This window comes from Chrysochloris asiatica, unplaced genomic scaffold (assembly GCF_000296735.1).
Source record: "Chrysochloris asiatica unplaced genomic scaffold, ChrAsi1.0 scaffold00040, whole genome shotgun sequence".
NCBI lineage: Eukaryota > Metazoa > Chordata > Mammalia > Afrosoricida > Chrysochloridae > Chrysochloris > Chrysochloris asiatica.
The window spans coordinates 11,086,940-11,111,355 of record NW_006408558.1 but is presented as its reverse complement, the minus strand read 5'-3'; the positions used below and the strand labels follow the sequence as shown (position 1 = coordinate 11,111,355).

Here is a 24,416-nt window from a genome sequence, read left to right as displayed (position 1 = left end):
AGACCTATTTTTGATGATAGAAGAAAAACCAGATAAGTAGTTACTCAGATTAGTTAAGACCATTCTAAGTAGGAATATTGTTTAAAGTTCTCCCTACTTATAAAACTTTTACTTTTAAAGCATTTTATGATGCATGCTCAAAACCCACCAACAATATTTCAGATCTCTGGGAAAGAAATATTGAAACTATGAAATAACCCTTTCTGGATTTGTACCAAACATGATATCTTGATTTGATTTCTAATGGGGGGGACAAAGAAAAAGCTGTTCTTAACATTCATGACAACAATAATAAAGTAATGGTTTGTGTTTTTAAAAAAAACTTGCTCACATATTTTCATGGAAAACTCTCTCAGTGAATCTGAAGAAAATTCTCAGAGTTGTTCTATAAAACCTGATTTCTTTATGATGTGGTAAAAAAAAAAAAAAAAAAAAAAAAACCAAAATAAGTTTTGAAAGTCACATAGCCTTATAAAATGGCCTAAAAGGTTAGGCAGGTTAGAAAGTAACTGCTACATTTATTTACGCTACTTCATCCCCCCAAAGCTTCCCCACAATGTTATTGGATAAAAACTGCAGGAATATCACACAAATTATAAACTCAAGATGTGCAAATCGCAAAGGTTCTTTAAAAGTTCATCTTAAAAAAGAAAAACACTGGACAAAAATGAGTATTCTTTTCTCCATTCTTTTTCTCTCCGTCTCTCTGCATATGCCTTTAACTCTTTCTCAGATAGCGAATCAAAGTCCCTGCTGTCTGGCAGTATTTTGGTGGCCATTTTTCGCCACATGCTAGTTCACAATTCACAATCATCCCTTGAAACCACATGGAAACTTCCAATAGCTTGCTCATGAGAAATTTCTGCAAAGCCGAAATGTAGTTAACAGTGTTGAAAAAAAAAAAAAAAAAGAAAGAAAGAAAGCAACTTATTACTATTATTATTAATTTTTGTTCTTCCCAAACAGCTGAAAGTGAAATACAGTACTTGTTGAATGCTAGACCAAGATGCTTGGTAATAAAGTGTGAACAGCATTTTTAAGTGCTTAGAGAGAGTAATAAAGGTTCATCTTTGAAATCGAATTCCTTGCATCACACTGGAATCTGAAAAAAGTGGCACCCAAGTTGTCCATAATCATGAACTATAAACAGTACTAGAGTTTAAAAGACAAAAAGGATTTGCAAACTCAACTCAGCGAGCTTCAGCTGCTCTCACCCGAAGGGCAGTTTGCATCTACCTCTTGGGCTTGAAGTCTATGCAATAACCTGATTAGTTTTCCTACACTGCACAAAACCCAGCGGGGTGTTCACTCTCATGCTACCCCTGCTCCCCACCACCCACCCCCATGAAGCGGTGCACGCCTGGGTTCCCTGCCACCATGCCACCGTGGCAAATCACTGCATTAGGAAAGCAGAAACGAAACCCCACGTGTGGCAGTTGCTCTTTTTTTTAAAAAGAAAAAAACGAAACAAAAACAGTACAGTCAGGCCCCATGGGGGAAATATATATATATATATCTATGATTAAAAGTTGCTTTTATTGTAAAATATGTTGGAAGGGGGGAAAACGTTCTTTTAAATGGTAAGCTTTCCATCGGATGTCTACGATGTCGCTGGAGGATATCCTACAGCTGTGTTCTGGATGTTGATTTTGCGTGTGAGAACCCCATCCCAACACTGCTCTGCACCTGAATCCCACACAGAGAGCAAGACAGAGGGAGGCAGAGAGAAAGATAACCTCACTCTTGTGTTCCCAGGCACGTACACACATACACAAGCTCACCGACCCACAGAGAACTTCCCCCAGGAAACCAGCCGGCAGCAGTCGGTGTCCCTTGGTTGTTTCTGTGCTGATGAACAGGTGGGTGTTATGATACGGCATTCATTTCTACCTAGGACACATACCCCTGGCTCTGCCCATCCACCAGACCGCCCACGCCCACTCGCTGACAAACACTCCTGGAAAAAAGCATATGCACCAGCCTCCTGCAAAACACCAGCTGTAACTCTAATGACAAGGTTATAACATAAACCTAAAATAAGAGGATAACATGTAAATACTGTGTTATTTAGCCTACAGTACAGTAATCTGGATAAAAAATGACAAGGGATAGCCAACTTTCCTATCCCCTTCACGGCCTTTACTTGCCTACGTTAGACCGGCCTTCAATGCATATCTTAACCTCCTGGGGAATTAGAGAAGGCTTAGGAAGAGTCAAAGGTGGCTCATCATCCGACTTCTCCAGTTTGCGGGTCTCCGGTGCGGACCACCTCCTCTTCCTTGTTGCCGTGGGCTTGCTGGGTTCTATTTTGGTGAGCAAGGGTGCTTCAGGCAATCCTATTTTTTCTGGAAACTTCAGTTCTCCGTTCTCAGAAAACATCTGGGCACTTCCCTGATTAATTCCGTTTTCCTGCTCGGTGTACCTGTGTCTGATGCCCACGAGGCTGTCGGTCTTCGAATGCTTCAGCAGGACGCTGGCAGGATCCACGGACTGGCCCTTTTTAACTGAACCGTTCTTCAGGTTCTTGAGGGTAAGCGAGATGCAGACATCCCCAACTGAGAGTTTGGAACACGGCAAATCAAAGAGCTGGCTGGTTCTTTCTGGACAGCAAGATGACCAGCCCTGTCCAAACACAAAAAAAGGGTACTCGACCAAGACCTCAACGCTGACCTGTGGAAACAGTGGGAGAGGAAGAGAAGAAGACAGAAGGAAACAAATGAACACAGTTTATTCTATTTGTATACCTATGAAGGCTGAATAGGGGGGAGGGGAAAAAGATAGTTCTGCAAAATGCTCTGTTTCCCAACAACACATACAAATGAGGTTCTTCACTCATACCTGATCTTACTATATTCGAATGTTGATTAGAAGGCAGTGAGAAGACCATCCGGTATCAAAGTTCATTCAGTAATTGAAAAACGTCATTTCACTTAACATTAACTCAATAGCTGGTCTCCATTCAAACAGGCAAATCACCCCACAAGGATGAGAACTTCTACCCACACATGCATTGATCCAGGCTCTGTGAGTGACTCAGAAGCCCAAGGCATGCACCGTCTTGTGCATTAGTAGCTCACCAGCATAGGTCTAAATGGGAAGCAGAGTCAGGCAGCACATGAGCTCCACGAGGCAGACATTTATCTGTTTATCACAGATCTCCAGACCTTAAAAAGGTTCCTAGCACCTGACTGGAGTGTAATAAATATTTAGTGGCTAATGCACTGCACCGCAAGGTTAGTTTGAATCACAAGGTTGGCAGTTCAAGTTCACCAGGCGCTTCTTGGAAACCTTATACAGGGTTGCTATGGATCGGAACCTACTTGGTGGCACTTAACAACAACAACAACAACTGAGTGTATACTCTAGGAATTGAGGGGAAGCATACTCAGTGACCACTGGTCATGCTACTTGTCATTTTTCACGCTGTAGTGTTGCTGTGAGGCAGGAAGCTATGTCCCAGTATTTCAAATATCATCAGAGTCACCCATAGTTGACAAGTTTCAGTGGCGTTTCCAGGCTAAAACAGACTAGGAAGAAAGGCCTGGAGGTTTATGAAAATTCTACGAGTAACAACAGATTCAGTACAGTGCTGGAAGATGAGCCCCTTAGGTAGGGAAGCACTCAAAATCCACAGTGGACTCATACATACCAAAGATCATACCGGATCAGGTGATGTTCCTTCTGTTATACGTGGGTGGGGTCACTAGGAGTCAGAGCTGACTTCATGGTGGTGGTAGTGTACCATGGAGTCAGTTCCGCCTCATAGCAAACCTGCTATAGGGTTTCTGAAGGTGTAAATCTTTATGGGAGCAGAAAGTCTCATCTTACTCCTATGAACAGCTGGTAGTTTCAAACTGCTGACCTTGAACTTAGCAGCCAGATTGGTAACCACTACTCTTGATGGTAACTAACAATACTCAGGCCCTGGTATGGTGCTGTAGGATCAGTACTAGATTGCTAGTCACAAGGTCAGCAGATCACATGCACCAGCTGCTCTCTGAAACCCTATACAGAGTTGCTATGAGTTGGAACTGACTCGATGGCACATAACGACAACAACAATCATCGGTGAGGGGCAGAGTAGCCAGGGAGGGCTTTCCTGGTACCCTAAAAGGATGGGTAGGAATCCCACCATCATGGAAAAGATGCAGGTTAATGTGCTGGACTGCAAGGTCCGATTGAACCGTAAGGTCGGCGGTTCAAGCTCACCAGCTGCTCCTCAGAAACCCTATACAGGGTCTCTATGACTTGGAACCAACTCGACGACACTTAATAACAACAAGAACAATTACATATCCTCAGCTAGGTCTACAAATCCTAGTTAGGGCTGAAAGATGACTCAGATAACCTGTTTGTAGTAGGCAATGGATGGGATACGTCAAATCAAATATTATTTCTTCCACACTAGTGATCTCATTTGAATTGCAAGGTCGGTGGTTCAAGCTCACCAGCTGTTCCTTGGAAACCCTATACAGGATCTCTATGGGTCGGAATCGACTCAACGGCACTTAACAACAACAACAACAACAAGTGATCTAGTCTGAATTATTTAAATAACACTTGTTGGTTTATCTGACTGTATGTGAACTTAAAGTAATTTCTTCCTTGATTTGGTGAGAGTCAAAGTATTGCCTATATCTCACATACATATAACTAAAACATTTATAACAAATCCATTTTTATTTTATAATTAAGATGATCATATTCATTCACTCACTTACTGCACTGAGTCAATTCCAACTCATAGTGACCCTGTGTAGTGTTTTCAAAGCCATCAATCTTTATGGGAGCAAAAAGCCTTCTCAGTCTCCTAAGGAGCAGCTGGTGGGCTTGAACTGCCTGCCTAGCATAGCAGTTAACTTATCCTACAGGACCACCAGGCATAAAATTGCTCACTGTGAAGGTTAAATTCTCAGCTGTTAACTAATGGTAACAGTTAATGAGGAAATCACACGGAGGAGTTTCTCAGAGATATTTAAGGTCAGGGCTGGCATCTGGAGATTCTTTTGGAGTGCGTATCATCAGCCTAAAACAGTCTGTCCATGGTAATAGGAACTGTTTGGGACTAGGCCTTGAAGGAGATGGTGTGATTTTGTGACATAATGCCACTTTTAAATTACAACAGTGAGTCTTGAATGAACTCCCTGAATTTGAGAATCATGTGGGTCAGTCTTCCCTATGGCATTGAGATACAGATTCAGAACTTTTATTGTTCATTAATTAAGGACCACAGACAAGTAGCTATTGTTTAAGACATAAGTCTTGCTTTCAATGAGGAGACAAAACTTACATGTAGGACAGGAGACTTCACAAGGGACCATTAAGATACTGGCTACCATGTAATCTGAGGATCTCCATTTGGGTGTCTAAGAGACATCTCAAACTCAACACATCCAAAACAGACCATCTGATACCCTATCTTTTTTCCCCCAGCGATATATAATATCCCCAGTCTTCGAGTCATTCGTTTCCAAGGCTAGGGAATCACATTTTACTCCTCTCTTTTTCTCAAACCATATGCATCCAAATTCAAAGTAAATAACATAATTGGTTCTCATTTCAAAAATATAATCTAAAATCAGAGCATTTTTCACTCTTTCCACTATCACTGTCCTGGTCAAATCAGCATCTTACTGACAGCACATCTGATGTCGTCTGTGTCCTACCACCTACTCATTTCAGTGTAATGACATTGCTCTCCTGGCTGGTCCTCTGGTTCAACAGCTACTTCAGCCTCAAGGTCTGTGAATTGGTTACACCAACGACAGGTCTATGTGCTCCAGTGGTCCTTCTCAGTTCATCTTTGAACACACTCCTTACAAGAATACCCTTCCATTCCTGGTTTCCCAATCCTTTTGATACTGTTTTTTAATTTTTTTCCATAGAATTTATGGAAATGTATTTTTTTAACTTTATTGAGTATTTGTTTTTTGGCTGTTTCACCTCCTCCGCCAACCACAAGCATGATAAGGTGTCCCATGAAAGCTGGGGTATTGTCTCCCCCCACCCACTGTTCTATCCTCAGAGTCTGGGGAGCACAACAGTGGCTTTGTAGGAAAAGCACTGGACTGTGAACCACAAGTTCAGTGTTTCGAGCCCACCAGCTGCTCTGTGGGGGAAAAAATGAAGCTTTCTTCTCTCATAGATTCAAAGCCTTGAAAACCCTATACAAGGAATGAATCTTTACAGCAAGGATCATTCCCACCTCCTCGGTACACAGGGTTGACAGGGACAGGGAACTAAGACATTAACTACCCAAAATGGGAGGGGGGTGGGCAGACTACAAAGGCACGAAGTGACTGGTTTACTAGCTTTCAAGAGGGAGCCTAGTTTCAGAGGGTATGGGAGAAGGTAGAATCTTCACTGAATGGTTTCCAACCTGTCTGGAGGGGGCTGGTGAAAGGAGATGGGGATAAGACTTTTGTGGTTCAATAGTGAGTAATTGCTATCAGGACTGACTGTGAGGGTTGCAAAAGTAAAGGTAGACATTTTGTAACAAAAGGAGGGGAGTGGCTGATCTTGCAGTCTAGGAGTGAAGGACCCTGGGACCATCAAGGGAGAAGAGCTGAGAATGGGACCCTATCCAGAGAAGCAGCGACATCAGAGATGGAGGCAGAGACGATGAAGTGGAGAGATGGAGGGGAGGGGACTCTGGACTAAGGGAGGGAGAGAGGCTGTGTGCTGATGGCCAGGGGTAGGGGTGGGGGTTGGGGAAAGCTTGCAGGGGTGTGTGCCCTTTGGCTGTTTGATGATGCATACAGAGAATTGTAATCATTGCAATGAAACAAAGATAGAATGAATGTAAAGCTAATGTTCTCCTGTGTAAGTATTACCTAATTCACAATAAAAACCTAAGAAAAAATTAAAAACAAAACAAAACCCTATACAAGGTCATTATGAGTTGGAATGGACTCCACAGCACTTAACAACACCACCCTCAGCGTCTAGATTCAGATCTAGACTTTCCAGAATGGATTCTGGTAAAACTCCCTGATCCGTAATAGGTGCTCATATGTAACAGGAACACTGGATAATAAATAGTGCTATGTTTGCCTTATAGGGAGTCTCTGGGTTTTTGTACATGATCGGCATTCTCAACTTCTAAACAAAAACGTTGGTGGTTACAGTTCACCAGGTTTTACGACCTGATGATCTGAAAAAAATCAGCCATAGAAAATTGTATGGAACACAGTTGATTCTGACAAACAGGAGGTTGTCAGGAGTTCACTCCTAAAATTACAATTGGATTTTTAATTCTTTTTTTGCCTTGCATATTGTAAAAATGCAGGAGTCCTGGTGTGGTGCTGTGGGCTAATGCGCCTGACTGCAAAGTCGTTTGCACTGCAAGGTCAGTGGTTCAAGTTCACCAGCTGCTTCTTAGAAACCCTATACAGGGTCGCTATGGGTCAGAATCAACTCCATGTGACTAACAACATAGGTTAAAATACTGCAATGACACAACTGGCCACTAGAGGTCAATATTTAGACCACGGAGAGGCGGGTCCCTCCCGTTTCTTTCCACAGGTCTAGTCTAAACTTGGGTTTACTTTTGGAGAAGTGCCTTCTCCAAGTCTGGCTCACCCTCAAGAGGCAGATTTCTGTACTGAGTGATAGCGGTCTCATCAAGTGTTCCCTGTCAGACCCTGAGCTGGTCAGGAGTTCAGTGAATCACATTTTAGCTATTTTCTCTCGTTTTAAAATTTCCTTTTGCACTTTCTCAGCTGCGTTCATCATCGATTTATTTTATGACCTCTTCAGAGTTCAAAACAATTTCCAGGATGGACTCTGATAAAACCTCAGTAAAAACAAATTCATGAGGACTGTGTAATATAAAACCAAAGCATGTTACATAACTCTCGGCAGCTCCACATAGCTCATTTTTTTCATTCTATAAACATACTCCTTGAAGCAGATGAAATGGAATGAAATGCGAGTGTGGGTAGCCTTTGTCATTTTGAGGTTTTGCTCAGTCTCTCATCTCGATGTCTGAAGAGTAGTTGCATTTAGGCACGTATAGTCTTTCCTCCTTGGACCTCTTTTCCCACCTTCCTCTTGGGCTGTAGACATGCCCACTTACAAGTCCAGGTATGAGAATAGCTGCTTCACCTTACCCCTCCACACCTATACCTCCAAAACCATCACCTGCTACTTCTTCCATTAAGGATGGAGGACCCAAGACAGGGAGGAAACACAACCTTCTCTTTAGCTGATAATGATAAGGTGCTCTGGGGGCACAATACACAAGCTGAAAGGTTTAGTGATTAGAACTCACCCTGTGGCTTCTTGTGAGAAAGACCTGGTAATCTCTTTCAATAAATACTGTCGTTAATAAGTCCCTTTGAGTCGGTTCTGACTCATAGTGACCCTGTATACGGTTTCCAAGGAGCAACTGGTGGTTTTGAACTGCCAACCTTTTTAGTTTAGTTCCTCCTTCAGTGCCTCCAATAAAGATTGTAGTCAAGTAAACCCTATGACTAGGGCTCTGGTATGGCACTGTAGGCACTGGACTGCAAACTACAAGGTTGACAGTTCAAACCCACAAGCTACTCCTAGGAAACCCTATATAGGGTCGCTATGAATCGGAACCGACTCGAAGGCATTTAACAACAATAACAACAAACCCTATGAGGCAGTTCTACTCTGTCACATGGGATTGTTACGAATTGGAATCAACTCAATGGTATACAACAATACGTCATCTTGCTATCATTTCCAGCTCTCCTGGGCGCAAGGTCCACCAAATCCCCTTAACTACTTAGTCAGTAACTAAACATTTGTATCTGTACACACATAAATTTATGCTGTCTGACTGTATATTTCAGTCTTAGATTGGGGCTATGGCTATATACACACATATGTACATATCACCAAAAACAAGATATAAAGAAAAACAAAACTTCTGTTGTCTAAATATGTCTCCTTTTTCCTTCACAAGAAGTTCTTGTTTTCACAAATGTGAAGGGCATCTGTTTTACAAAACATTTTTGCTCGACACTATCCCAAGGAAGACCCAAGAAGAATTGATGCTTTTGAGTTATGGTGTTAGAGGAGAATATTGAAAGTGCCATGGGCTGCCAAAAGAACCAATAGATCTGTTTTGAAAAAAGTGCAGCCAGCGTGTTCCTTGGAGGCCAAACATATTGTCGGGAGGGACCAGTCGCTGGAGAAGGATATCATGTTTAGTGAGGTGGAGGGTCAGAGAAAAAGAGGGAGACCCCCAGCAAGATGGATGGGCCAAGTAGCATCATCGATGGACTCAAGCGTGGCAACAGTAGTGAGGTTGGCCCAGGATCAGGCAGTGTTTCGTTCTGCTGTGCATAGGGTTACTATGAGTCAGTACCAACTCGATGGCACCTAACAACAACAACAACAACAATCCCAAGTTCTGGTGTGGCACTGTAGGATAAGCACTGGAGTGCAAGGTCAGTCTGAACTGTAAGGTCAGTGGCTCAGACTCACCAGCTGTTCCTCAGAAACCCTCTACAAGGTCGTTGTGAATTGGAGCTGACTCAACCACACTGAACAACAACGTCCCTAAATTCTCCCAGCTGGGAGCAATGAACTCTCTCGGAAGGTGGGCTCTGGTGCATATGTCTGGCAGGTGGTACAACGAGTAAATTGGGAATCCCTAACCTTGTCTGCCAATTCGTAACTACCAGCTGCTCCACGGAAGAAAGATGAAGCTTTCTGCTCCTGTAAAGATTTACAGCCGCTGTGAGTCGGAACCGACTCGACGGCACTTAACAACAACAACCTTGTCTGCCAGTGCTCAACCCTCTTGTACCCATGGAGAAAACCAATCTGCTTCTCCTGAAGGCCAGTTGGCATGGCTATGTCTTTAGCATCAATAGAATAAAAAACTCCACTAGCCAGATTAAAAGAAGTGAGACCCATCTACTTCAATGTTTTAAAATCATTAATAAAAACCGTCAAAACGCTTCAGTGGAGTGTAAGAATATCTGTGAGTGTTCTATTTAAAACATTTAGTCACCCTAATGCTGAGCCTGACTCAGTCTTTCTTTAGTGGAAGCATTTTAGGCTGTTCAGTAAGCCCACATCCTTGTGCAGTGACGTCTCTATAAACACAAATTCCAAAGGAAAAGTTGTGTTCACTGTTGTAGCACAGCTCATATGGGTATCCTGTGAGAAGCCTGGGACTGGCCGGCAGACGGGCTTCAGCAGAAGAGCAGGGAACAGCTGGGGAGGGGACCCAAGCCTTCTGACCTTGCAGAGATCATTGGAGCAGAGAAAAAACTTCTACCCTACTTGCCCACCTCTCCTAGGGGCCGTCAACCTAGCCTTTTACAAATACGACATATTCTTCAGCCATAAAAAGAAATGAGTTGTCATACCACAAAAAGACCTGGAGGAAACTTACATGCATATTTGCAACATGAAAGAAACCAGTGTATAAAAGCTATACCGTGTGACTCCAAGTACAAACGTGCCTCTTTTATTGTGTTTCACTTTATTGTGCGTCCTAGATAGACATTGTTGTTGTTGTCTTTTAATTTTAATTTAAGGTTAGTAACAATGCTGTGTTGATCAAGTCTAGCTGTGCTACTTTTTCCAACAGTATGTGGCCTACTCGCATGTCTGTGTCACACATTGGTCCTTTTTACAGTATTTTCAATGTTTCCATAGTATTAGTTCATATTTCATAGAGTAACCACCCACTGCCATGGAGTCAGTTCTAAGTCACAGTGACCTTGTATAAGGCTTCCAAATCTATAAATCTTTACAGGAGCAGAAATCTTCGTCTTTCTCGCATGGGATGGCAGATGGGTTTGAACTGCTGACTTTGTGGTTCAGTCCAGTGCTTACTCTACAGCACCACCAGAACTCCTACATTAAGATATAAACATAACTTTTACATGGACTTGTTGTTAAGGGCCGTTGAGTAGGTTCTGACCCATAAGTAACCCATAGGGTTTCCAAGGAGCAGCTGGTGAACTTGAACCACTGGCCTTGCAGTTCAAACCGACTTTGCAGTCCAGCATATTAACCCACAGTGCCACACCAGGATGCCATTTACAGGAACTGTTTTAAGTGCTTTGAGTTGATTCTGACTCATAGCAACCCTGTATAGGGTTCCCAAGGAGCAGCTGGTGAGATTCAACCAGTGACTTTGCAGTTCAAATGACTTTGCAGTCGGACGCATTAGTCCATAGCATCACACCAGGACCCCATTTATAGGTACTGGGAGACCCCAAACTGCCCGTGACCCGCTTTATTTCAATACTTGCTTTAATCCGGTGGTCTGGAACAGAACCTGTCATATCTTTGAGGTTGGAAAAGACAATTCTGGGAAAGGCAAAAATACAGAGAGAGGAGAAAGATGAGTGGTCGCCAGGGGTTCAGGGGGTGGCAGGAGGGATAAGTAGGGCAGTGAAATCCTTCTGTGTGACACTGTGATGGTGGCCATATGGCATCATGCACTTCTCAAAATCCATACGGCTGGTCAACACAAAGATTGACCCCACTGGAAACTATGGACTTGAGTTCACAGTTATGTATTGAGATTAGTTCACCAATCATACCAAACACACCACAACAATGAAGAGATACAATAAGGCAAAAGAAGTAAGTGGGGTGGGGTGGAAGTGCTTATCGGGGAACTCTTCTGCACATTTCTTCTGTAAACCTGAAATAGGTCCTGGTGTGGCGCTGTAGGAAAAGCACTGGACCGCAAGGTCAGTTTGAACTACAAGGTCAACAGTTCAAACTCACCAGCCGCTCCTCAGAAACCCTATACAGTGTCACTATGACTTGACAGCACTTAACAACAACAAAACTACACAAACAAACAAAAAGAACCATAAACAACTGTCCAAGATAATCTGCTTCAACAATACATGTAGAATACGCCAGATGATAAACTGGGGCACTTACACTAAATGAAGTTTAAAATAGAACCTTTTTCTCTTTTTTATTTCGGAGGGGTACACAGACAGACAGATACACAGACACACTTGGCTTGTGAATGCTTCTCCACTGGAATCTGGATCAGAAGTGATAGATGGATTTTATCACCAACAACTTGGCCAGAGGCCCCATACTGGACTTTGCACACAGGGTAGGCATTAACTATCTGTTTTTCGGATATATTAGGATTCATTTTCAACCTGGCCTGTATGTTAAATGTTGGCAAATAGGTTTGTCTTGGCTGTTAATGAACTCCACAGGCTTCTGGGCTGCTCGCATGAAAGCCTGGGCTATTTTTAGGCACCAGCTAATCCATTAAACACACAATACTGCCACTCACAGAACACAGCAGTCAGATTTTTATAAAAGCAAAAAAGGAATGAAAGAAAAGCCAATGGCAGTCATGCAATAAGAACATCTTTACAGCACGCTGTAAGAGCACGCGAGCTTGCGTGCACAACACCCCCCCACCCCCACCCCGCCAAGGCAGTGGGGAGAAGAAAATGGCACTGAATATTAAGTAGCTAGCAAGTAGGTAAAGAAGCAGTCACCTCCGGAGGGCCAGGGAAGCGAAAGCCAGACCTAAATAACAGACAAGGCTCAGCATTTAGGAAAGAAGCAAAGTGTCACTTTGGAGCGTCTTACAAATGAAATTTACTACAACTCTACTGAGTGCATCTCGTGTACTTGTTAGAAGAGCTGGACTTGGGTGAACAAGACAGAGAGGTAGGGTGGGAGGTTAGGCAGGGGTTCTCCCAGTGGGCACATTGCTAAGAGATTTCACAGGCTTGTTTCTGCCTCAACTCTCTTACTGGTGGAGGGATGGACCAGGAATCCATGCCTCTACTCCAGTTCACGCTCAGAGGAATGCAGACTGCCTATGTTCACACAGTCTAGTAGGAGCTCATTTAACCTTCCCAATAGAAATAGCACATGGGTGCTCTCGGTCATGCAAGGGAACACGTCACATGGATAGATGTAGGGTAAAAATGGCTTATCGGGCTCATGGGAAAGAGTCAGCCTTCTTCATAGGTTTCATAAACTGCTTGGGTGGTAGAGGCCCTGGGTAGTGCTAAAGAAACAGTTGGAGGTTCGAGTCTACCCAGAGGCACCTTGGACTAAAGGTGTGGCTATCTGTTTCTGGAAACATCAGCCATTGAAAGCCCTATGGAGTGCAGTTCTACTATGACACACATGGGGTTGGCATGAGCTAGAGTCAACTTGATAGCAACTGGGTTTCTCCTTTCATAAGCTCTCTTTGAAGCATGTGACTTAATTTATTTTTCTGGAACTAATTTTTTCTCTCTTCAGGGCCACAGTCACCTAAATTGAAGCAGGTAGACAAATTAACATTGCTGAGGGCTTACTCTGGGCTATATATTGTGCTGGTTCCTTTGAGCACATTACTTTTAGTTCTTACAATGCTACAAGGAAGGTACTGAAGGATTAGAAATGGCAAATGATTTACAGAAAGTCTTAGGACTACTAACAGTGGAGGATGGATCCAGACTTGGATCATTTTGGTTTCAGAGCCTGCATTTTTCTAGCAGCCAAGCTGCTTCTAATCCAAGAACATAGAACACCCACAGCCATCCAGAAAATTCCAATTCACAGACTCTATAGAACAGATTAGAATTGCTCCATGGGTTGTCCGAGCCGTAAATCTTTATGGGAGAAGACAGTCTCATCTCTCCCTCTGCTGGAGGGTTTGAACCACTGACCTTGTGGTTAGCAGTCCAATATTTAACCCACTAAGGTAAGATATCAAATCCTCTAATTCCTATGCGCTGGCTCCCAACCTGACACTGGTGCTGTATGTCAGGGGGTTCCTATCTCCGACCTGCCCCAGATTTATGACCTCAGACTTGGCAAATATTACTTGTTGCTGTTGTTTCAAGTGTCATCGAATCAGTTCCAATTCATAGCATCCCTGTATTGGGTTTCCAAGGCACTGTAGTGGGTTTGAACTACTGACTTTGTGGTTAGCCAGTCCAGTGCTTATTCTACAATGCCACATCAGGACTAGTTGCCTTCCATCTAACTCTGCATCAGAATGAAGTGATGTTCCTTAGTGTCTTCATGGCTGTGATCTTTCAAGAGTAGATCACCAAGGCTTTCTTTTGAGGTACCTCAAGGTGAACTCAAACCTTCAACCCTCCAGTTCCTGTTAACCATCTGCATCTCCCAGGGATCCCTGACAAATAATTCAATGGATTATATTTGGGTGGGAGTCCCAAGAGAAGCAACTGTGCTATCTATCTGGGCTCTCAACAAATTCACCTTTCTGTGTAGACAGAAATGCCGTGTTGGGTATGGCGATACCACAGGGATGGTGATGAATGTGTGGAAGTATTTCTTCTGCTGCACTGCAATGGCAGAAGCTTCAGCTGGAGGCAACATTTCAGGGCATCCTTCCATGATGATAATTAGGGATTCAGCTCCTTACACATAAATCACCCAAATGAAAAGAACAGACAAACCCTCAATTGTAAACAGGCTGTCTGTAGTTCCTATTAGATCACTGTGCTGATTAGCACATAGAGGTCAGGGAAGGCTCCCTTCCTGTTCCCTCATGGTTTTTGGTTAGCAGATGTTGGTAACATTTTCAAGGACAGTAGAAGGCAAGAAAGAAGAGGCTTAAAAATCCAAATCGGTCCTGGGGATTCTCTTGCAGAAGGAATAACTGGACTATGTTAAATGTACGACGTGAAGTTCAAAGAGGTGAAAGAACTTGTCTTCCCAAGAGGTTATCAATAAGCAAGACCAGAGCCGGTCCCTGAAAAGTGGCTCCTTCCTCACTGCACCACACTGCCTTTCCTAAGGTGATGGTGGAAGGTTTGGGGTCAAAGGAGCCCTGGCACTCTCCTTTTTAGGTGGGATTGGGGTCCTCAAGCCATCTGATATATAGAAACCATCCCTTCTTGTACAACTTCCCCCAAAGAGATCCGAGATGTTGCTAAAGTTGAACAATTTTCACACATCTCAGTTTTTCCTGTGGGTGGAAATGCTGACACTTTCGAAGCAGATGAGAAGACGCAGGTTGGTATTTCAGGCCAGGAGGCCCTTGGGATGGAAATGAAGTCTAGGTCTTCTTTCTCTCCTCTTCCTCTCTCTGCTCCTTCACTGAATCTGAGCCTGTCACTTGTTAGTGGAGGATTTTAGTTGTGAGGAGGTCAGCCTATTTCTGATAGGCTTCTAGGGAAAGAGATACGTCATCGATTGCTCAAGACCTTGCATTAGTGTATCTGCTGCTTGAAATCTAAGCTTCCCTGAGAGCCAACCACAGCCCTACTGTCTAGGCAGAAGTCCTTTCCCATTATAAAGACCCACAACACAGGCTGCCATGGAAGACCTGTGAACACATTGGACAAATAGTCTACCTTCTAATTTGCACCTCAGCTGGCCAGCAGTCTGGCTTCAGGAAAGAGACTGCCTATGGAAGCCAGTGTCTCCACCATTTGATCGCTCATTTCATGGCAGAGTGCACAGGGGAAAACAGATTCGTCCTGTTTCTCAGCTGCCTGGTCCATGCAAGACCTGCAGGGGTCTGTGAAGTCCTCATAGGGGTGTGATCACCAGTTAGAACCACCAGCCTTAACTGTCAGTTTTAAACAGTGTAAAGGAGTCTGGGTGATGCAATGAGTTAAGTGTTGGGCTGCCTTCTGAAGGAGAAACCTACCAGCCACTCTGAAGGAGAAAGATGAGGCTGCCTGCCCCTGCAAAGATTTACAGTCTCAGAAAGCCTAAGGAGCACGTCTACTCTGTTCTATAGGGACACAATGAGTCAGACTTAACTCAACGGCACTTGTTTTGGGTTTGGTTAAGGAACCAGTCGAATTTCAAACTAAAAGCCCTATCTATCCTTGCCTATTTCTGTTGACAAGAGCAGTTTAAATAAAAGCACCAGGAAGATTAGTAAACAATATCCACCTTGAGTGTTGTGTTCATGTCAAGAACTATTACAGCAACTTGAGAGGTTTGACAGGAAGTTGAGGGAGCAGTGAGTTTCTGTGAATGGAGAAGGAACTATTCAGAAAAGGAGGATGAGAAGAACGTGTGTGCAATGTGACTAAACTGGACATGCAGACATTGTTGAATTGGTATGTGAGGGACTTCAAGCAATTGGTGGGAAAATTCCATTACCTTTTCATTCCATTTTTTCCCCTTGTATGTTGCTTCAACAACAGAATCACAACAATAACATAAATTATTTTTTGGAAGAATACCAGGAAAAAACACACTGACTTTCCATTCTTGCTTATTTCCCATGCTTCACCTGGTGTCTGCGTAGAGTCAGCTTTGCACAAGGCGGTTCATTTCCCTTCTGCCATTATTGTTCATCACTGTGGCTACAACTCATGAGGACCTTATGGGCACACAGGACAAACACTTCCCAGCCCTGCATCATGAGCTTTGATATGTTTGAATTCATTGTTGCAGGCATTGTGTCAGTTCACCATAAGAAAATGAGTCTCTTGTTTTCATGGACCTTCTACTTCACCAGGAGTCCGGGTGTGGCACTGTGGGTTAATGTGCCAGACTGCAAAGCTGTTTGAATTGCAAGGTCAGTGGTTCAAGCTCAACAGCTGCTCCTCGGAAACGCTATACAGGGTTGCTATGGGTCAGAATTGACTCGACGGCACTTAACAACAACAACTTCACCAACCAGGAAATAATTTTCTACTAGTTGTTGCTGTTAACTACCATCATGTTGGTTCCAACTCTTAGCAACCCTGTATAGGGTTTTTGAGGAGCAGCTGGTGGGTTTTGAACTGCCAACTTGGTAGTTAGAAGTCTACTGCTTATCCTATCATGCCACATCTTCCCCTAATCCATGTAGAAAAGTGGTAGGGAGCAGCAACTATATACTGGTGCTGAGTTCTAAATAATGATCAGAAAACTACTGCTTTGGGCTCTTTTTCCTTCTTCGTTTTTTAGAATTAGAACTCTGAAAAATCTTTTCTGGACCTTACCAAAGACTGTAATCCCAAAATTACATCTCACTATAAAAGAGAAAAGTATTCAGGGCCCAAAGCACTTGGCAACAGAAGGTTGAGTTGTGTAAGATAGCAGCTCTGGTCATTCCCAAACAGTTCTGGAAAATTCTTGGGCATTTTCTCTCCCTAGTTTTATGTATTTATTTTTTATGAAGTACAACTCAAACCATGAACTAACTAGCTTGTGTTGTTTTTGCTTGTGTTATTTTCTTTGAATGTCCCAGATATCAGCTCTAACCATTTTTAAACCTAAACCCAGATGAGGATCTGTTGCCATATGTGAATGTTTCAAAGTGTACCATGGAACATTCCCAGATAAACGGAGATTTACAGCCAGGGAAATATCCGGTCTGGGACCAAGCTTCTTTGAATCCAAACAACAGGGCAGTGAAATCATGCTTTCATAGAAATACTGCTGTTGTATATCTTCAAGTCAGGCCACAGGAAAACTGCCCCAGGGATATTTTTACTTTTCTTTCTCCTCTTTCTTCAACAGAACCACTGGGTGAGTTCAAACTGCCAAGCTTGCAGCTGAGTGCTTAACCGCTGTGCTACCAGGGTCCCTTTCATAGAAATGGATCATGGAACAAATGCATTCAGGTGATGTTAAGAGACTTGAACAAATAGCTTGAAGGAGCCCATGGAAATAAATAGGGTTAATTCTACTTTTGGAGTTTTTGAGTGGGATAAGCGTTAACACTCCTGGCTGCTAAACAAAAGGTTGAAGGTTTGAGTCTACCCCAAGGCACCTCAAAAGAAAGACCTGGTGATCTACTTCTGAAAAGTCAGCCATGAAAACTCTTAAGAAATACAGTTCTACTCTGACAAGCATGGGGTTGACATGATTCAGAATTGACTTGATAACTGGCTAATCACTTTCAGTTCTTAACATGATTGGGCTTGGTTGTCATCTGACCTCTGGGGTTCCTGTTGAGCCTAAGCCCAGGAGGTCAGCTGGGACAGCTCTGACCTCGCAGGTGTGGGATGAGACGTGCTGGCTGTCAGTGGACCAGCAGACTCTGTCTTGTTCTGAAACTGGGCAGAATAAATTGTGGAACAGGCTTTTACTTTTCTCAATCCGGGTTCCTCTTCTGAAGCAGACCACAAAGCATCATGGGATTGAGGATTTCCTCGGTCATCCTAAGGGTGGTACATTATGTACCACCTCTCTCTGCTGTTATTAAGTGCTGTCAAGTTGGTTCCAACTCACAGCAACCCTGTATAGGATTCCCAAGGGGTGGCTGGTGGGTTTCAATCACCGACCTTGCAGTTAGCAATACTTATCCTATAGTGCCACACCCGGGCTCCATCATCTCTCTGTTGTTGTTAAGTGCCATTGAGTCAGTTCTGACTCATAACAACCCTGTATAGGGTTTCCAAGGAGCAGCTGGTGAGTCTGAACCACCAACCTTTTGATTCAAACCAAACTTCCTGTCCGGTGCTTATCACAGCAGCATCTCTGTTGGTGCACAAAATTCATTACACTGTGAGGTACTGAGCTTAACTCTCTTACAGAACAAGGTAGGAAAGGTTCAAACAATAAGATCTAGATATAAAGAGAACCCTTAATCCTCCACACAGAGGTCTGGGTGGTGCAAATGGTTTCTGTGCCTGGCTGCTAACTGGAAAAGCTGGAGACTTGAGTCCACCAACACACCTCGGAAGAAAGACCTGGAGATCTACTTCTGAAACATCAGCCCTAGAAAACCTTATGGAACACAGTTTTGCTCTGACACGCTTGGGATTTATCATGATTTGGGCTCAACTCGATGGCAACTGGGTAATCCTCGTCACTGTATATGGGGACTGAGAGACGATGAAGACAGTGGGGTGATGTGCTCACCAACCCGTGAGTCCCCGCATGCGCATTACCTGAGCTCGATGCTCCCCAACCGCAAACTGTATCACGGCGACGCCCGGGCTGTGGCTGTCCTCGATCCTCTCCACGGTGCTAGAGTCGATCTTCAGGTCGTTGCTAATCTCGGCGCTCTGGATGAAATCCTCCGTTTTCAAGTCTTCCACCTTCTTCAGCTCCCCGTTGGCCAGCTGGATGATGGAGCCTTTCATGAAGTAGGGAGGCAACGTCGGGGGCGCAGCCGAGGGCGAAGCGACCGACTGCACCACGGGCAGGTGGATCTGGGCCTGCACCATGGCCGGGTAGGCGGCCGGTGGGGCCAGAGCCTCCGGGCTGAAATTCTCACTCTTGGGGATGGCAGTCGTGACGAAGGTGTGAGGCACTGCAGCGAACTGGGGCGACGATGTGACGATGGCGGAGGCTGCGCCCGAGGCTTCCATGTCCGTGTTGCCGACAGGGATGAGTAGGGGCTGGGTGCCAGGGATCACCAGGTGCGGGGGCAAGCTGCCGTGATAGGTGATTGCTTGCTGCTGACTGCTCAGGTAGCCGATGACAGGGGGCTGGGTCCCTGCATAGAAGGCTGTAGCGGGCAGCCCGACAGGGAGTGGCTCCGAGGCGTTGTGCGTCGTCTGGATGACCGTGTGGGGGGAGAGAGTGGCGACGGCGGCCTTCACGCCTTCGGGGCCCAGCGCCTGCTGCGGGGACAGTGCGTAGGACCTGTGGCTGGCCTTCCCTAAATGCAGGCTGCTCTTGTCGTTGAGGGTGGAGGGTGACGCCTCCCGGTGGGTGACCTGCTGTACCTCCAGGTCCGCGGTGGGCGTGCTGCTGTTGGGCAGGACCATCACAGAGGCCCGGACCCCGGGTACATCTCGGGTGCCGTAGTCGGCAGGGCTCGGGTGGACCACCATGTGCCTGGACTCATACGGGTGGGCCGCCGCCTTCCCGCCCGCTTTCACCAGGCCCAGGTCCGTCGAGGAAGGGACCCCGTACCTCCGGCTCTTCTCCAGCTCCCCATTGAGGATCTCCTTGGCCTGTAAGGCCTGCTGCAGCCGGCTGCTCTCGGCCTTCTTGGTGGACTCTCGAGGAATGAAGTGACCCCCGGAGTCTGTGTATTGCACAACCACCTGGGAGGAGGGCCCCAGGGTGAGCGTGTGTGGGATCATCGTCTGATGGGGGTGCAGATGGACGGGGAGGGTGGGCGGAGAGACCGTGCGCCCTGAGCTCTGTGGGGAGCTGGAAATGTGCACGTACTGGTTCTGCTGGGTGGGGGGAGGGGACCCCGCGGCGGTCAGGAGCCCCGGAGTCCTGCTTAAGTGCTGCTGTGGTTCAACCTTGTGCCCCGAGGCCTGGCTCAGACTGCCCATGTTGGCCAGCAGCGTGGAATAGGCCTCCAGCTGGGAGCGCTGGGGCGGAGTGGTGGCCACAGCAGCCGAGGCCACTCCGCTGGTGGCGGGATTGGCAGTCGGGGAGATCAGCTGGGAGGGGATGAAGCCGGTGTAGGGCCCGCTGTACTGGGAGGACCCAATGAACTGGAAGGTGTGGGGCAGATGGGCGTACTGCACGGGGGATACCGGAGTCCCTGATGGCGGGGGCGGGTACACCGTGGGGAGCGTGGTGGTCGCCGGTACTGACCGGGGGGCGCTGGGTGGGGAATAGTCTAGCCCCGTGGACAACGATTTATGTAAACCTATTCCCTGCTGTAAACCGAGTTCCACTGCAGTCCCTACTGGCCCATGCCTGCCGCCCCCATGGCCTTGGCCCCCTGGATGGCTGGAGAGCCATGCCAAGCTCTCTGCCCGGTGGTTGTCGTTGGGCAGCGCCTGGGCCTTCTCCTCCGAGGGCCGGCTGGTAGCGGGGATCTCGCGTTTCTTGGGAGGCAGGCATTCGTTGCTCCTTTCTTGGTTGGATTTCATTTTTCGCCGTCCCCCCTCCACGGTGGCTGTTTCACTGTCTGGCTGGCTCTGGTTTTAGTCTGATAAACGGAAAGTCACATTTGATTTCTGTAGGGGACCCAGGCTCTTCATGAGGAATCATCTCCCCGTGGGTACAATCCGCCAACAGCAGCTCTGGATTCTGGGGAAAGAAAGAGGGTTGTGACAAGGGGAAAAGGCAGGGGAGGGGAGAGGAAAGGAGGGAGGGGAATATAAATATCAGCATCAGAAAAAAAACACCCTCCATGAAATGGCCATTTTGGGATATATTGAGTTAAATAAAATATTAATATTTTTGTAAATCCTTGACAATACAGTCCCAGCATGTAAAGAGCCCATATTAGTTGTGGTGAGGATTATTAAGACATTGGTTTTCTGGAGTGAATAACCCTCCTAAGGCATGTTTCCCAAGACCCTCACTCCTCCCCGGTCTTTTTTTCCTTAGAGAGTAGAAAATGCATTGCTCACATTTTCTATTCAAAAAAGCTGGTCCCATGCCTCAGCTCTTCTTTATCTCATTCAAAAATCAAATGAAGCCTACAGGGTGGATGACAGGAGTGGAAGCCAGCTGGCTCTCTTGCTCAGAGAGTCAGGCACCAGGAGGAGTAGGTCCTGAGCTGTCTGCACACAGGACTTCTGATGTCTTACCTGACAGATTCCATGAGACTCTGACTCTGGGTCCATACAAATCAACAGTGATTCCCTCTACCCTAGCATACTCACACGCCACACCACATATACCATATAGTGCATATATACACACACCCACTCCACATATGGAGTCCTGGTGTGGCACTGTGAGTTAATGCACCAGACTGCAAAGTCGTCTGAATCACAAGGTCAGCGGTTCAAGCTTACCAGTTGCTCCTTGGAAACTCTATACAGGGTCGCTATGGGTCGGAATCGACTCAACGGCACTTAACAACAACAACTCCACATATATAATAAGCACACATACACACACACACCACACGGTTTCAGTTCAGCAGAGGCAGCTACAAATAATCCACACGCTTCAGCATTCCCAATACAGCAACTCATGGGACCAGAAAGGTAAAAGAAAACTCTAGAACAGTTAGTTGAAAAGTGATATGGCTATGGTTAGAATAAAAACCAAAACAAAAAAACCAACCACATAGGATACTTGGGCTGTTGCATTGAAAGTTTCCTGAATGAGGCTTCACAGTTCCATTTTTACTGCCTCGTTCTTTCCAAACTGTCTTCCAACTTCTCTTCACATTGCCCCCTCCCAGTCTCATTGTGAAACCCAACTCACCATTAACCCTAGAGATGAAACCTCGTTCAGACAAATCACAACAATGTGTTTAAACCTAGACACATAGGCAATGGTCAAGGACCCAGTTTTTCTGGACAACATCTTTCAGTCTTCTAGTAATCATTGAGTCTTGAGTTACAACTATTGTGTGATTAAGGCCATTTCTACTTGGCAGGAGGCAGAACATCAACCAAACCCGTACCAAGCTCACTAACAAGCAGTAGAACTGAGTGTGCGTGCGTCTGTAGCAGCTGTAGAAGTTGTCAAGGTTAAGATGTTATGATCCCGAGGAGCTGTGGGATTGGGCTTTGGGAATCCCAGGTCCTTGGGTTTTGGTGTTTCATCTCCCCAACAAGGTGCCAGTCTCTAGTATTCAGCCCTTCTGTATTGAAGCAAATACCCTTCCCCTATTGTGCTGTGCCCCCCCCCATCTTATCCCACATCTCATAATTTATGGTCTCCCACCCTAATTTTGTGTGGGGTTATGAGTTGGGCTGCTAACCTCACGGTCAGCAGTTCGAAACAACCAGCTGTTCCGCAGGAGAAAGATGAGGTTTTCTGCTCCCATAAAGATTTACAACCTCGGAAACCCTGTACAAGGTCGCTATGGGTCGGAACTGACTCGACAGCACTTAACAATAACAACCCTAATTTTAAACTTTAATTTTCTGACCAATGATTTAGTGGTGGTTGTTAACTACCATGGAGTCAATTCCGACTCATAGTGACCCTGCACAGGGTTTCCGAGGCGGTAAATCTTTACAGGAGCAGAATGCCTCATCTTTCTATGGAGGAACCACTGGTAGTTTCAAACTGCTGACCTTGAGATTGGCAGCCTGAATCGTAACCACTACGCTACAGTGGTAAATGTTGGTTTTTATTCACCATTATGAGTGGTCTCTCAATGATTGATGATTAAATGACAAAAGATCAGAAATAAACACGTCCCTTTGCGCTCCTCTCATCTGTACTGATTTAGAATTTTGATGTCTCAATACCAAAGGACATGGCAGTAAGAAGAGAAAGATTTCTCACATGGTAAGAGAGGTACTCTAAAGACTAGAATAGAAACAGAATAAAAAGACCGGAAATAGTAATGCTGGAGAAACGAAGTCTCTGCTCAAATAGTTGTTGTTAAGTTCTGTTGAGTCTGTTTCGACTCATAGCAATCCTGTATCAGGTTTCTGATGAGCAGCTGGTGAGTTTGAACAGCTGACCTTGCGATCCTGTGCATTATCGTGCAGCGCCACACCAGGGCTCAAATAGTAATATCAGCGATTTCACAAATAACCATGTTCTATGGGATGGGTTAATGCGCCAGACTGCAAAGCAGTTTGAACTGCAAGGTCGGCAGTTCAAGCTCACCAGCTGCTTCTTGGAAACCCTATATAGGGTCGCTATGGGTTGGAATCGACTCAACGGCACTTGACAACAACAACAACATGCAAGGCCTTCAGGAGGTATTGTTGTTGTTGTTAAGTGCCATCGAGTGATTTCTGACCCATAGCAAATCTGTATAGAGTTTTTTAGGAGTGGTTGGTGAGCTTGAACCACCACCTTAGCAGTTCAAAGCAACTTTGTAGTCCAGGGTATTAACCCCTGCACCACATTGGGGCCTCTCAGTTTCTATGCAGGAGATATGGGTTTGATTTGAGACCAATGTGCATCATGCAGAGTGACAAGTTTAGGGACGTTTCAGTGGAAGTTTAGGGTTGCTAGCATGCTGATCAGACTAGGAAGAAAGGTGTGGTATTCTATTTCCAATTACAAATGAAAAGTCCTATGGATTATTATAGTTCTATCCAAAACCAATCATAGGGATGGCACAGGATTGGGCTGTGTTGTGCACGGGGTCATCATGAGTTGTACCTAACAAACACAGTGATAACAACAGTCAGTATGGTGGTGGTGGTGGTTATGTGCCATGGAGTCAGTTCCTACAGAACCAGATAGTTTTGAACTGCTGATCGCTGAGAGTAGCAGCCCGACTCGTAACCACTACACAACTAGAGCTCCTTATTAATTAGTATGTTATTGTTTTTGAATGCCATCGAGTCAGTTTAGACCCATAGCGACCCTGTATAGGGTTTCCAAGGAGCAGCCTGTGAGCTTGAACAGCTGACCTTGTGGTTCAAGCTAACTTTACAGTCCAGCATTAACTCTCAGTGCCACAGCAGGACTCCACAAACAGTAAGTATAGACTTCTCTTATAAAGAACAAAGCATAACATTTGCAAATGAATTAAATTACAGTGTGCTACTTTCAAAGCAATGATAGAATCAAATTAAACTACAAAAGCACTTTAAAGAAACCCCCAAACTAGCCTCTTTTGGTTGCTTGATGCTTGAAGAGTACTCATAGTAGTCTGCTTACCTTTAGATTTCATGAGTCACTCTTACGAAAGGGAACTACATATGCTTCCACTGACAGAC

General features: G+C 45.1%; 1 protein-coding gene across 1 annotated transcript; it reads right to left on the bottom strand.

The window, feature by feature from the left end:
• Window positions 1-2,139: 2,139 nt before the first annotated feature.
• On the bottom strand, window positions 2,140-20,690 carry ATXN1 (ataxin 1). Its single transcript, XM_006861018.1, has 2 exons — window positions 18,795-20,690; window positions 2,140-2,670 (listed from the first exon to the last, which is right to left on the bottom strand). Exons 1-2 carry the CDS (start codon window positions 20,688-20,690, stop codon window positions 2,140-2,142), a joined length of 2,427 nt encoding a protein of 808 aa, XP_006861080.1.
• Between the last annotated feature and the right edge of the window lie 3,726 nt (window positions 20,691-24,416).

What these genes read in the sequence shown, in the direction of transcription:
- ATXN1 (XM_006861018.1), bottom strand. Translation starts at nt 20,690, where the DNA reads ATGAAATCCAACCAAGAAAGGAGCAACGAATGCCTGCCTCCCAAGAAA. An exon ending in TTGGGGAGCATCGAGCTCAG is followed by an intron (nt 2,671 to 18,794) that starts GTAATGCGCATG and finishes CTGTTTCCACAG; the next exon opens with GTCAGCGTTGAGGTCTTGGT.